The 16106-nt window shown below is 35.0% G+C and overlaps 1 protein-coding gene across 7 annotated transcripts in view; it reads left to right on the forward strand.

Annotated features, from left to right (window-relative positions):
• The window catches only part of LOC110454080 (neogenin-like), a 246129-nt gene that overhangs the window by 203717 nt on the left and 26306 nt on the right, over window positions 1-16106 (forward strand). For 6 of the 7 annotated variants that reach the window (XM_021503425.1, XM_021503426.1, XM_021503430.1 and 3 more), the window contains 7 exons: window positions 1223-1388; window positions 5643-5785; window positions 6890-7174; window positions 12502-12724; window positions 13507-13652; window positions 14977-15317; window positions 15814-15984. In XM_021503425.1, coding sequence (XP_021359100.1) covers window positions 1223-1388; window positions 5643-5785; window positions 6890-7174; window positions 12502-12724; window positions 13507-13652; window positions 14977-15317; window positions 15814-15984 — 1475 coding nt within the window. The remainder of the gene's footprint in view (window positions 1-1222; window positions 1389-5642; window positions 5786-6889; window positions 7175-12501; window positions 12725-13506; window positions 13653-14976; window positions 15318-15813; window positions 15985-16106) is intronic. The other variant, XM_021503428.1, reaches the window with a different exon arrangement.

Raw genomic sequence — 16106 nt, forward strand, 5'->3', positions numbered from 1 at the left:
TAAAATCACTATTTCTTCTTATACCTTTATGAAAACATATGAACACCTGTCTTAATATAAATTTCTTTATTGCTATTTTTTTTTTATCTCACCTGGCCCTATAGGGCCAAGTGAGCTAATACCGTGGTGCGGCGTCCGTTGTCCGGCGACAATATTGTACTTTAAACAACTTCTTCTAAATAACCAAAATGCCTTAGGGTGATAATATTTGGCCAGAAGCAAACTGGGATGAAGGGCTCTACTAAGTTTCTTCAAATGAACGCCTTCATCCATTTTGAACGCCACATGGGTCAATTGTCTTAAAATCTTTTAACAACTTCTTCTGATAACTTAGAGGCCTAAGATAATGATATGTAGCCAGTAGTAACATACTAGGATAAAAGGCTACTAAGTTTTGTTTAAATGAATGACCTTTACCTATATTCAAGGTCACAGGGGTCAAATATGTTTAAAACCTTTAAACAACTTCTTCTGAATAATCAAGAAGCCTAGGATAATGATATTTGGCCAGTAATTTGCTGTGATGAAGGGCTACTAAGTTTGTTCAACTGAATGACCTTCACCCACTTTCAATGTCACATGGTTTAAATATGTTTAAAACCTTTTAAACAACTTCTCCTCAATGCCTAAGAGGCATAGGATAAGGATATTTGACCAGTATCATGCTTAGATGAAGGACTACCAAATTTGTTCAAGCAAATGACCTTCACCCATTTCCAAGATCACAGGGGTCAAATATGTTTAAAACCTTTAAACAACTTCTTCTGAATTACCAAGAGGGCTAGGGATATGATATTAGGCCAGTTAGATGCTGGAATGAAGGGCTACCAATTTTTTTCAAATGAATGACCTTCGCTCGTATTCAAGGTCACAGGGATCAAATATGTTTAAATCTTTAAATGACTTGTTCTGAATATTCAAAAGGTCCAGGATAATGATATTTAGCCAAAAGTTTGCTGGGACGGAAGGCTATAAACTCTGTTTAACTTAATGTCCTTGTTCGACTTTCAAGGTGACAGGCGTCATATGTTTAAATCATTTAATAGATTCAAATGAATCGAAAACAGATATTTTGCCTGTAGCTGTATATTCGTCCACTTTTCAGATTACAAGCGTGAGATTAATACCAGGTGAGCAGTTCAGGCCCATTTGGCCTCTTGCTGTTATTTATAAAACTTTCCAATTGCTATATTCCATTCCTTGATGACAATTTTCGTTTCAGATGAAATTTTACAAGGAATAAAGCCATTGTTTGTGTTACGGCCACAGAACACGTGGGCCGAGGTCGGTACCACTGTTATTCTCTTCTGTGGAGCAAATGGACAGGCCAAAGAGGGGAGACAACCCACTATATCATGGCTAAAAGACGGCATCACAATAGATTTTACGTAAGTCATAAACTCTATAAAAAAAATTGCGTCAAACATTTTACAATGTTATTATTCAATACAAGTGAACCGACATTTTTCAATGTAATCAATTGAAAGTGTTGACCATAAATCCCTTAAGAATATACAGTATTTTTTTTATCTTGAAATGGGTCTGTAGTAAAAGTGTTAAGTAACGAAAACAGGAAAGTCAACAAGAGGTTTCATATTATATACTGTATTGTCACAAGAACCTAACGCTGCCTGCTTTCCACTGATTTAACAGTCTCCCTGTGACATGCAAGGACAAAAAAAGGTCATAAATGTACAAGCAGAGTAATTGAGTTGTCAAACTTAAAAAAAAGACTTGTCTCCATGAAGTTTTTGTACTGAATTTGTGACAGTGTTGAAAATCAATAGAGTTCTAGTGCATGAGGCTAGCTGCAACAGGATAATGTGAAATCTTTATTTTTCGTAAGTTTTTAATTTCTGTGATTCGGTGGGATGTACTCTTCACCCACAAATTCATAGGTCAACAAAGTAATTACAATTTTGACTTAAAACTATCTTCCGTTCTAGTTGCTACTCGTAATCCATGAATTTATTTCCCCAAGAAACAGTGTTTTTAAGGAAATAACGAAATTTGGGCCCCACAAAAATATCTGATTTCACAGTAGTTAGGGAAATGTTTGGTCATTGTGTAGGATACAGTCAACTGGACATTCTGGGCAAAATAAGAATGCCAATTAACTCATTCACCCCTGAAATTACATAATGAACTATTTCAACCTTTGAATTGGAAGAGTTCAAATGCGTCTTCAGGTGTAAATGAGATAATGAATGTCTTCAATGTAATACAAGCCAACCTGCTCAAGCAGCCACCTCGATTAAGAGATCACCTGTGTTGAAAGACCGCTTTTACTGTTTCCCATTGTAGTTATTTCAATGAGGTGAACCTGTAGTTATATAATTATATAATTATCAACTGAACCTCTATGAAGAGACCCCCTTCACATACTTGTACAAATTACTATGGTGGATATTACGCTTGCTCAGAATCAAATGCATATATGTCATGTGTGTATGTACACCCTAAGGAAAAAATAACATTTTCGAATTGCATCATTTGAGCTGTTCTTTCAGGTGAAATCATCAGATCTTAAAAATTTGAAACAGTTCTCTAAATTCACTGGTTCAAAATGCTCAATTTTAGGGTCCAAAATCTGGAGTCTCACTCCTAAATAGGGAGCGTTGTCAAGTATGCCTGTATAAAACTACAACACTTTTTGGACTTCCCAAGTACAGGTTTGACCATTTTAGGATGTAATAATGTGCTATAGATCAATTTATTGTAATTCAGTTTATTTCAAAAGCAGTGCAGCTTATAGGAGTACATGTAATACAATGTAATAACATCCATGTGTTAAACATTGAATGTAATATGTACAAGATAACAAAGTAAAGGCTGAGCAATGTGTAAAAATTTCGCCTCGTGTCATAATTTGACAAGAAATCAACCGTTAGATAAAAATAATTTGTCAGTTCTATAGCCATATATGATATTGTTGTGATGTTTCGTGTTAGAAATATAGTCATTACAATATATGTATGTGCCCCGTTACTGAAATACAGTATGACGGTATGCTTGAGCAATGTCATATTTAGCTATAAACAAAAGTTGATATTGAAATACGAAATGACACTTTATCTGGGAAAGGTAGTTTTTAATGAGAACAAAGCCTCGTTTCTTGTTTCTCAAAATATATATGTTTGTCAATAGAATTTATGGTGATGAAGCAAATGAGAAAATCTGTCAACTATCAGGAAATACAGATTGTCAGATATCTGTATGAATGTATGATTACATTTGCATAGAATAGAAATGATGACATTTCTTGTCAAGTAGAATTACCAAATATCACCCTTTATGAATTGAAGATCTGAATCTGTGTCATGATAAATAAAAGTGAATGTTGTGTGAATTTATACCAACTTAGTGCCTTACTTACCTCTATTCAATACGAATCTTTCATAATTCAGAAAAGAAATATATAGAGATAGAAACAGCTGAATCAAAATTGAAAATCTTAAATCTTTTAATTTGCTGTGTCTTCTACATGCTTGGGATCAAGGGTTCTAGCATTCGTGTTATTATACTTGCTGATATTATGAATGAAATTTTCTCAATACATCAGATTTTTTTTATGTGCTTTGTATTATAATAATAAATCCATGTAAAATGACTTAAGCTTAATTTTTTTAACAATAAAACACCATCTTTTGATTGATCGCATTCTGATGATTACTTCATGAAATCACAGTGTCATACATGCTTGTAATCAGTCCCTTACGCTCATAGAATCTTGGTCTATCAAACGCTTTGCCTTTATATACATTCTTAATCTGTTAAATGCTTTCTTTGCCTTTGCATACAATCATAGTCTATTAAATGCTTTCTTTGCCTTAATTAACATACAATCATAGGCTATCAAATGCTTTACCTGTCACAAACAGTGCTTGTAATCAGCATATCTTGCATGCTTTAATCACAGTCTTGCGCATGCTTGTAATCATAGTCTTCTGAATTCTTTAATTATGGTTTCTCGCACTTTGTACATGTATTACAGCACCAAAGGTACTGATGCCTGTTGTAGGACAGAAATTACAACCTCACATTAACAGTCACGTGATATAGACTTTCGCAATTGGCAGAGAACAAAACTAATCATACACGGCTTTCACCAAGAATCTAAAATAGAATCATCCATATGGCAATATATCTTTAAAAAAAAAATTAAAAAAAATCATAATTGTCTTGGTTAACAAAAACATACATCATGAGTTACTTATAATTACTAGGTTTCAAATTGAGGAATTTTAAATTCGCAATTTTCAATTTCTGTAGATTGTTTCAATAATTGCTTTTTCGGTGCACAGATATTGATTGTGGTTAGTGTAGGACTCTGTGAAGTGTTACTGAAGTACGTGTGATCAGGGACAACAGATTTACAATTACAACACTATCTCTTTAATGTGAAAATTGAAAGTTCAAATTGCTTTTTATCAAATCTATAGACGTAGAAATGGAAATTTGAACCCTGTAATGGGAACCGTTACAGAGTAAATTAGATCTACGTGATATTAAACGGTGTTACAGAAGGTGTGGGTTACAGAGAGCACTACCCTATCACTGGTTATTAATATGCGATTGTTTTCACTACAGCTAAATAATTTGTAAATTAGATGAGTTTTCAAACATGTTCAGTAAATGGAAATATAACAAATACCCAGGAGAAGCGTTTATGATATAATTGTTTTAGAGATTAAACAAAATATAAGAGGATTCTGTGACCTTGGCTTATGTACTTTTGTATTTAGAAATAATTTAGACCAAATATCAGGGGAATATCTTGAATGTTCAGCTTGTATAAATATTAGTCCCTACACCAATATCAGAGGGGACTAGCGCTTGCAGTCCTTCAGTCCGTCCTTGTGTTATTTTGGTTAGGTAATATCTTACATGCTAGATTGTCCAATAGAATTGCCAAATTGTGTATGCAAGGACTTTATGGGGTGGTATGGCTTCACATACCGACACCAGGTGATCATCCCACGCTGTATAGAGAGTTATGGCCCTTTGTTCACGCTGCATAGAGAGTTATGGCCCTTTGTTCCCGCTGTATAGAGAGTTATGGCCCTTTGTTCACGCTGTATAGAGAGTTATGGCCCTTTGTTCACGCTGTATAGAGAGTTATGGCCCTTTGTTCCCGCTGTATAGAGAGTTATGACCCTTTGTTCACGCTGTATAGGGAGTTATGGCCCTTTGTTCACGCTGTATAAAGAGTTATGGTCCTTTGTTCACGCTGTGTCACATTGTCTCCTGCATAGTGGTATATCTGACAGTCACGTTTCTCTATTACTGTCATTAGAAACAGTGATTGGTTCACCCCTGTAGTTTCACAATGAACTATTCCAGCTTTTGAATTGGAATAGTTTAAATATGTCTTCAGGTGCGAATGAATTAAAAAAGTGGACTGTCTCTCACTTATTGTTGCATCAACTCTGGACCGGTTAAATTATGTCATTTTTCGAAGAAGACTTTTTATCAGAATCTGTGTAACAAAACTCTCCGGTGCTAATATGGTACAAGGAAAACTTACACATTTCTTTCCAGGTTTTGCTGACTACCCGCTTATATCCTTTCATTTTGTCCTTTGAGTTTGCCCTTTTGTATCAATGATAAAATCTTATTTTGTTATTTGACTGACTTTACAGTCAGACGAAGGGCCGACTGACTGTTGTGGGGGCAGGAAGTCTACAGATCTATCAGGTACGGGAGGAAGACTCGGGAACATTTACATGTCGCGCGGTGAATTCCATAGACTCGGAGGACGCGGATGCAACTCTTACAGTACAAGGTATGGGGGACATATCTTCTTGTATTGATTCGAGGTAGAAGATGTGAAATATATTTTGATCGATTTTGTCTGTATTTTGAGTTGAAATGAAATTTTTCAAAAGGCTCCAATATGATTTTGTTTGATTTTGCGGGTGCATTTTTCATTTAAAAGAAATTTAAATTTTGTGTGTATATATTTTTGGTTGAAATCAATTTTTTTTCACTGGCTCCTCAATCTTCTGAAGCAAATATCAATCCTGTTTCTTTCAACTCCTTTAATAATCATTGCAATTTCTTATGATAGTGGAATATGGCATAAGGGAGGAAACTCTGATTTTATTTTATTTCTGACTCTTTTAATTTCCTTGAAGTACTTGGTTGAAAGGAACCTGTGTTTTATGTAAAAAATGTTTTCTGGATTTCAGATGTGTGGTAGATGTTTTAGAGGAAAAAAAAAAAAACTAATGAATGACCAATAGTAGTTTATAATTGATGTTGATGAAGAAATGAATGATTTCACTTCTTGTAGATCTTATTATTTTCCAGTTGAGGTTGGAATCATTTACAACATCTTAATTTGTAATCAGTCTGTTTAAAATGAACAATTTTATATAATAAGTTTAATGGCATAGACTTTCTTGTTTATTCATTTGGGCCAAAAAATGTGTTCCTATGAAATTAAGATTTTAATTTAAAAAAAAAAAAGGATTTATTTATTCTAGAAGTCAGAATTTTATTTCCAAATTTTCTGATATATGTAAAGCAAAATATTCTATATTCAAAAAGGAGAAAAAATTGTTTAAGTCACTGTGATAAACTTACATTTTTATTTACCAAAATCAGTTAACTCATTCACCCCTGTTATTTCATAATGAACTGTTCCAACCTTTGATTTGGAAGAGTTCAAATGAGTCTTCATGGGGGAAAATGAGTTTAGATGATCATTTGTATTGAAATATTCTGAATGCTATTAAAGTAGACAATTCTTTCAAAACTGACTTTTTCGTCAAACAAATTGTTTTTCCTGTTTTTAGCTTGATTAATGGGACAGAAACCTTCGAACCCAATTATTTCTGGAAATCAAAACAACCTTTTAACTGTTAATCTGTCATTATTTTCCCAGTTCCTCCGATGTTCCGAGAACAACCGTCCAATCACGTGGCCCAAGTAAACTCGGACGTCCTCTTCCTCTGCGACATTTATGGCGTACCAATGCCAGAGACGCAATGGTTAAAAAATGGGCAGCTTGTCAAAGACCTCAATGAATCAGACTACTTTCAAATCGTGGATAACAAACACCTTAGGATTCTGGGATTGGTGAAGAAAGATGAGGGAATTTATCAGTGTTTTGGAGAAAACTCTCTGGGCAGCACACAAAGAAGTGCTCAGCTAATTGTTGTTGATCAAAGTAAGTTTTGTTTTAGCCGTTACAAATTTCAAATATTAGGTAAGTAGGCATAGGAATGGACTAACTGAAGTATATATCTACAAATATTGAATGTAATAACTGAAAAATAGAAAGATATTTTACTGAAGCAGAATTACTTGATTCACTTGTTGGAATGGATTCAGCCTGATTTTATCCCATGGCTTGAATTTGATAATATCAAATATCTTTCTGGGCGATAAAAAAGTCAACAAAATGGAAATTAGAATTTCAATGTCAATTTGACTACAGTAATTCTGCAATTATCTCCCCTTGTACCTTAATTTCCTCCCCTTGTAAAGCATGGTCCAGTGAAACCTTATGTACGTGGATTATATAATGTCCACGTCTCATGTCCACAGAAAGGACATGAAGACTGAATTACTTGTCTGCACTGCAAATAAATCACATATTCTTTTTCACAAATTCTTACATTTATTATTCATCAATTCGAAAAAATAATGCAAAAATCAAGATTTACATTTGGTTTCAAAAATTGAATTTGAAAAATATTTTTAAAAAAAATTGAAGATTGATCTTTTTGTATTTATTCATTAATAAGCTTTTTTTCATTCTGTTTTTCTATTTCCGAAATTTTCATACATGAATAAGTGGGATACTTGCAGTGATGTGTTATATAATCACCAAATTTGTGTCAGCATTGGGGTATGCAGGTGAATATTGGCATACCTCTGGGGCTTATATACAGATTAACAATCAAATAATGGTTTTACTAAGATATGTCCCAAATTTAATTCCTGTATATCACCAAAATATTAAAATATAGAAAAAGGAATAATTAAGAACAAAAAGAAGAAAAATCATTAAGGGAGAAAGTTATGATATAAAGCTACAAAATTTTATTAAAGTTTTTTTTTTTTTAACTCATTCACCCCGGAAGTTTCATAATGAACTATTCCAACCTTTGAATTGGAAGAGTTCAAATGTGTTTTCAGGGTTGAATGAGTTGAACCAGCCTCTAACTGTTCCTGTGTTTGTGAACTGGCAAATAAATTTGACAGTGTTGACTCTACAGCCAAGAACTCTTTTTAACTTGCCAATTTATGAATAAGTATTAACTTTATTTCAGAATTTCACATAATCAATATATTTTCAAAAAAAAAACCTGATTTCACTAAGCTTTGTGTATGTGACCGTAAATATAATTTCTGATATAAGCCTCAGAGATATGGGATAGAACTATGAGTTCCTCTGTACCACTGTATATACATAAACCTATATACACTGTATGTGATATGCACCCAACTAATATGGAGTGATGAAACTGGGATTGTATAAAAGATCAAGTCCATTCTATTCTATACTGCTTTTTAAAAAAGTGTTGACTTTCAAATATAAGATTATTATAAATTTTAAGACTGATGAGTATTATGATAACCCGATGAGAAGTGCGGTATCAATGGACCAATTAAGTCTTCTCTATGGATGGGCCGATGAGAAGTCACTATAGTTACTGACCAATGAAAAGTTACCTTTTAATGAACCGTTGACAGGTATCTAGTAATTGACCAGTGAGGAGTTTTCATATTATCCACCAATGTGATTTTCTTAATTGATAGACCAATGAGAAATTCTCTCTGATTGACCGACATAATGGGTTCTAATAATAAACCAATGAGGAAATATCTGGTAATTAACCAATGAGGCATTATCTGGTAGTTAACCAATGAGGATTTATCTAGCAATTTACCAATGAGGAATTCTCTAGTAATTGACCAATGAGGAATTCTCTAGTAATTGACCAATGAGGAATTCTCTAGTAATTGACCTATGAAAAGTGATTTAATAATGGAACAATGAGGAATTCTCTAGGAATTGACCAATGAGGAATTCTCTAGTAATTGACCAATGAAAAGTGTTTTAGTAATGGACCTATGAGGAATTCTCTAGTAATTGACCAATGAGGAATTCTCTAGTAATTGACCAATGAAAAATGTTCTAGTAATTGACCGATGAGGAATTCTCTAGTAATTGACCAATGAAAAGTGTTCTAGTAATGGACCAATGAGGAATTCTCTAGTAATTGACCAATGAGGAATTTTCTAGTTATTGACCAATGAAAAGTGTTCTAGTAATTGACCAATGAGGAATTCTCTAGTAATTGACCAATGGAAAGTTATATTCTTTGCTTGTTATCTTTGGTTCCTCCACTTTAAAGTTGTTTGTGTTATATTTGCTTACAAGCTTCTACTTTTAATTTAAATATTTATTGCAAACAGACAATTAAGGTTGTTTGATAAAGATTTAGTGCCAAGTCACATATTTGAATTGATTTTAACTTGATTTCATATTTTAATTAATTCTATTTTTATTCTCCATTTTAATCACATTTATTAGATTCACATGTATTTTTTACAAAGAATTTAATTTCTTTCCTGTTCCCCCCACATAATTATATAATGACCATTCCATTATGTAAATGTGGGGGCCTCAGGTCCTATTAATGTGAAGGAACCTGTGGTGGGATAGATAGATATGACCTTTACACCCAAAAATCCTGTAGTTAGTTGTCATGGGAACTAAGGGAGATAATCCTTTCAATGGCTGACCTTTCCAACCAGACGCTATATTTGTAGTCTGCTGTCATTGTTGTCTGTAATGTAACAATGCATGATGTGTAAACATATATGCCTGATACCTATATGTAACAGTGTGTTTTCCTTACAACCCTTTTCTAAGTGTAGTTTAATCAACAACGAAAACATTTAAATGTATCAAAACTTGTAAAAAAAATAGCTGTTCAATTTTGATCCTCAGAATTTTCTCTGCGGGCTTGAAACTAATGCTGCTGATTAAATAATTTAATATATATCCCTAGCAGCTTACGTAGTTGATTATTCTAAAGCAGGTAATGACCGATTGTATGTCAACAGCTAGAACACCTTGTATACCATTCTATCACAGTTAAAACTGTCCAACCTTTCATCCATTCTCACCTACCACAGCGCCCTCTGTTCATTACCCATCAGTCCGTACCGATGTACATAGCAATGTCCTGACTCAATGGGCAGTGGGAATGACAAAAACATCTTATCCTATTGAAGCTCTGCTTTTGTCATTAATTTAGCCATCACCCCATAAATTGTCTGAACTCTGCCTTCAATGTTTTATTGGCTCCACTTTCAGTGGTGATTTGGCTCCTCTTTTAAAATTTCAAGTCACACCTACAATATCCTGGCTCCACCTTTAATTGTACAAGCCCCACCCACAATGTATTGGCCCCACCTTTAAATGTACAAGCCCCACCCACAATATCCTGACTCCACCTTTAAATGGACAAGCCCCACCCACAATATGTTGTCTACACCTTTCAATGTACAAGACCCACCCACAATATCCTGGCTCCACCTTTTAATGTACAAGCCCCACACAGAATATCATGGCTCCACCTTAAAATGTACAAGCCACACCCACAATGTATTGGCCCCACCTTTAAATGTACAAGACCCACCCACAATATCCTGGCTCCACCTTTCAATGTACAAGCCCCACACACAATATCATGGCTCCACCTTTAAATGTACAAGCCACACCCACAATGTGTTGGCTCCACCTTTGTCATTAATTTAGCCATCACCCCATAAATTGTCTGAACTCTGCCTTCAATGTTTTATTGGTTCCACTTTCAGTGGTGATTTGGCTCCTCTTTTAAAATTTCAAGCCACACCGACAATATCCTGGCTCCACCTTTAAATGTACAAGCCACACCCACAATGTGTTGGCTCCACCTTTGTCATTAATTTAGCCATTACCCCATAAAATGTCTGAACTCTGCCTTCAATGTTTTATTGGCTCCACTTTCAGTGGTGATTTGGCTACTCTTTTAAAATTTCAAGCCACACCGACAATATGTTGGCTCCACCAGCTATAATTTACGTTCATATTAGACCTCTTCTCTAAAGAGTTAGTGACATTTTATAAGCCTCTCAAATAATTGTATTTATTGTATTTAACTATGTATGTTGTATTTATATAGCATGAAGCATTGTGTGATTCTGTAGCATGTGTGATTTTGTGTATATGTTGCCAAACATTTAACTGTATTTATCCTCAAATAAGCCCGGGGCACCTTGTCTTAATATGCAAGGGCCGATATTTTAACATATGATTATCATCTATAAAGTCACTATAACAGGTTGGGTGGGGTTATTACTGTAATACTGTACAATGGGCTTATCAAAGTTACATTTATACAGTTATATTGGGGGGAAGGAGTAGGAAATTGGCAATTCATGGATGATTTTGAACCATTCTAGGAAATGGTGGTATCAATTCCTGGACATTGATATGAGTTAACATGGATAGATTTGCAGTAATTATGTCTATAGTAGGTTTGTATAAGAATATGATTTGGGAATGAAGAGAGGTTGAGGGGAGAGCACCCTATATTTTTGTTCTCCAAGAGATGTTTAAATAACTCTCATTTGGTTTGGCAGTATATACCTGTATCTTACTCACCTATATAATTTTACCTTATTTATTATAATCTATCATTTGCTTGGTTTGTATAAATCATAATTTCATTATTCTCATTGACTGTCAGGAAACCGTGGACTTCCTATTTACAACGAAGAAATGTTTTGTTTCAAGTGAAAAATCCTCAGAAATGTCATGTTTGGAAACAATTAAATATATTTGATAATATCTATTATTATAAGTTGATCAATCTATGCATAGTCAAATGTTTGTAACTATTTTGAAAATCATGAGTCAAATATCTCTGTATATTTAAAATTTGTTAATAAACATCAGTGTCTTGAAAACAACAGTTGAAGTGTCAGAAACTGAATATGACGACTTTCGGTACTCTATATAACATCAAAGATGTGTGTCAGATAATAGAATAAGTAATTGGAATTATCGAGTCTATTTTTCCTGATACATTTTTCATATGCAATTCCATCAGTCTTCTCTATATATACCAGCTATGCAAATTCTGTGAAACAGTATTTGTACAGCTTAATGTGGACTTAAAATAATATCATCAAAGACAAAGTTAAATATTCAACAAACCATTTAGATTAGATTGAACAAATTATTTCTTTAACAAGTTTGGAAAATGGGGGAAACAAAATAAAATTACAAAATTTTGACTGATTTCAACATTTTTGTCTTTGGTTTTTCATCTTAATCTGCTAAACTTAGATAAACCTCTAATATATATTTGCTTTACAAACTACAATTTAAACTGCTTTTATTTATTTATGTAACATTTCTTCGTGTTGTATGTTGGCTTTGTTTATTACCTCCCTTGTTTTTACGATTACCTCCCTTTTCCCCTGCTACAGTGGTCTCCCCTCCCACCCCTTCTTCCTTCACACGGCCTATACATCATTTAGGCGGTATCTACGGAGACCAGACACGCCTTCCCTCGGAGCCACGGGATATGAGAGCTGCCATTGTTTCCCGGAGATTTGTTACCTTGTCCTGGTCCAGTCCTAGGTCTACAGGAGAAGGGGAGACAGCCCCGCCAGTATACTCTGTCTACTGGAAAGAGTTGGGCTCAGAAAGGTAATGTGTCACTATGGGCCTGTGTAAAATTCCAAGCTAATGGATGATTTCAATTTTTTTCCTCTGACAACCATTCACATACTGTTTACTGTCTAACTTTTTGCCCAGTCAAACTTTCACCCTTTTCTCATAAAATCAATTTTCGCCCAGTGTTTATTTCGCTCTTTATATAAAATTACATATAATGTTGTCTACTTAAATTTAGTGTAATAATAAATTTGCATTTTATTATGGATGGCGTAAAAGATGAAAATTTAACTTCACCAAACATTTTCTGGTATTTAGCAACAATTTTAACATTAGAATATTTATTATAGGTTCTGAACACCTTTTTTGAAACCTGCCAACTGTTAAGATGTACAAATCTTTTGTAACCTTACCCTAGAGACACAATGTCTCATCCAGCCAAACAGTTCATGTTGCCTCTAGTGTCACTACCAAAAGTAAATAGTAAAATTTACATAAATAACATGGTATACTGAGAAGGCTGCAGCTTATATAAAGATTATTTTAGACTTGTACACACAATATGCACCAACTCTTTTAGAAATTCTTATTGTTTTATAGTAAAAAATACACATTACACAATCAACAGGAAACTGATTTAGTGAACCTTATGTCCCCTTCTTCAAGAGAATTCCTGTTCCCATAGTGTATTTTCATTCTTCATACCAGAATGACTATGAATTGCAAGCTGTATACTAGTATTATCCATCTGGTAATTTTTCTGTTGATATGGAAGCTAGAAACGGCTAACTTATGACCTGTTCATGTGTTAATAGGGAGCGTGTGATGAACACGACCCAGCTAGGGGCTAACATACAGCACCTGAAGCCCAACACCGCGTACGAGTTCCGTCTCCGTTCCTATAACTCCTACGGACCCAGCCCCACATTTGCCAGGATATCCATCACCACGGAAAAGGACGGTCAGTTTTCAATTTTTCAAAATGTTTTACACAATTGTTAGGACAGTATTGATCGGTGGAAGCTTTGGAAAAAAAAGTCTAACTGTCATCACTTAGGGAATTTCATGAACTACATATCATAAGCTCACCTGGCCCAAAGAGCCAAGTGAGCTTATCCCGTGGCGCAGCGTCTTGTTGTCCGTTGTCTGGTGTTCGTCATCCGTCGTCCGTCAACTTTTTCCTTTAAAACGCTACTAGTCCTGAACGACTGAGAACCCTTTGACCAAATTTGGTCTGGAGCATTATTGGCCAAAGGGATCTCAGTTTTGTATAAACGGAGGGTATGGCCCCCTGGGGGCAGAGGGGCGGGGCCAAATAGAGGGCAAATAGGTTAAAACTCTTATAGGGTAAATAGAGGATTTTTTTTCGCCTACTATACAAGTAAAGGGATTTAAACCAAATGCAGTCTGAAGCATGATTAGGGACAAAAGAATCAATTTTGTATAAACTGAGGTGTGTGAACCCCCTTCTTTGGGGCAGATTGGTGGGACCCATTAGGGGAAATAGAGGAAAACATCAAAGATCCTTCTCCTTTTGTACCGATAAAGGGATTTTGACCGAATTTGGTCTGGAGCATCATTGGCCAAAGGGATCTCAGTTTTGTATAAACGGAGGGTATGGCCCCCCTGGGGGCAGAGGGGCGGGGCCAAATAAGGATAAAATAGGTAAATCTTTAAAAATCTTCTTCTTCTCAACCAATTGAAGGATTTTTACTAAATTTGCCCTAGAGCATATTTTGACAAAGGAGACTCAAGTTTGTATAAACGGAGGGTGTGGCTCCCCTGGGGGCATAGGGGCGGGCCCAATAGGGGAAATAGAGGATTTTTTTTCTTCTACTGTACAGGTGAAGGGATTTAAACCAAATGCAGTCTGAAGCATGCTATAGGGACAAAAGAATCAATTTTGTATAAACTGAGGTGTGTGGACCCCTTCTTTGGGGCCCATTAGGGGAAAAAGAGGAAAACATCAAAGATCCTTCTCCTTCTGTACCGTTGAAGGGATTTTAACCAAACTTGTTCTAGAGAATCTTTGTAATTGTTCATTTTGCACAAACAAATTTTTGGGTTTGTTGTTATTTGAAGATGAAACACAAAAATCATATTTTTTTGTGAAAACTAAGTTATTTCAATGACAAGATGTGATCAATTATTTTTGAATTAAACTTTTACAGTAGAAAATGTTCGGGATCTCATCAGCAAATGAATGTCTGAATCCAGATTTCATTGTAACACTCGAGTAGTTGGCCAAAATTCCATATAATTATTTTGAATCTTTTTATCTATAGTTGATGTCCCTAGTCCACCTACAAATGTTCAAGTGACAGCGCTGTCATCCAATGCTATTCGTGTCCAATGGGACCCTCCTGTCCAGGCCAAGGGTACAATTACCAAGTATGTCATCATCTCGTACGAAGTCGGCCAAGACAGCGAAGAAGATCGGGATGATGTGCTGGAAACGGAGTACACGCTGGATAACCTCCAAAGTTTCCGGGAGTACAGCTTCCGTGTGTTCGCCAGTAATGAGATTGGAGACGGAACAAGCTCCAAGGAGTACACGTGTCGGACATTCTCTGCCAAACCCAGCGATGTGCCAACAAATTTCTCCGTAGAAACTTCCAGCTCTGAGGTTAGAATTTAGGTGTATATGGTACCTCACTGCAGAATGAACCTCTTGCCAAAAGAGTTCTGCATGAAGATGAATAACTCTATAGATTTTATATGATATTAATGGTTAAATTATACAGGTAATTAAATGGAGACAAAATTAAAAAAGAAGCAAATTCATGAATTGAAAGTTAAATTAAAAAATTAAAAGTACTAAGAAATTGGCATTTTGAAATATATCAAGGGAGATAACTCTGACAAAATCCACAAGTATAATATGAAAGGTAGCATAAGTCCTTAAATAGTTTTCGTTTGAACAGTATTTCCTTTTCTATACTTGATGAACTTCTCTGTGGAGGCTTCTTTAAGTGAAACATTTTCTCCATGGAAGCTTTTATCAAAATCTGGTTCAACATGAACATCAAATTCAATATCTAAAACAGTTCTTGTGAGCACTGTTATCTATCATTTTGTTTGCTGAAGGTGATGATTTACAATTTTCTGTTCACATCTCGTAGAGTATCATTGTGCGATGGGAACCTCCGCCAGAAGACTCCCAAAATGGTGTCATCACAGGATACAAGATCAAATACAAGAAACGTGGCGACAGTCGTGCAGAAACCGTGACAACGGACGGAAACAGACGTCTTTATGCTCTGACCGATCTGACCAAAGATACAGAATACCAGGTTTGTATTTCGACTGGTTGTAAAATATGTAGAATAATAATGGATCTATGCGTTGTACTTCTTTTTTTTTTTTTTTTTGTACGGTATAAAGAAATTTCAGGAGTTTGTGTGACAAATCAGTT

This window comes from Mizuhopecten yessoensis, unplaced genomic scaffold, assembly GCF_002113885.1.
Source record: "Mizuhopecten yessoensis strain PY_sf001 unplaced genomic scaffold, ASM211388v2 scaffold7653, whole genome shotgun sequence".
In the NCBI taxonomy this organism is placed as follows: Eukaryota; Metazoa; Mollusca; class Bivalvia; order Pectinida; family Pectinidae; genus Mizuhopecten; species Mizuhopecten yessoensis.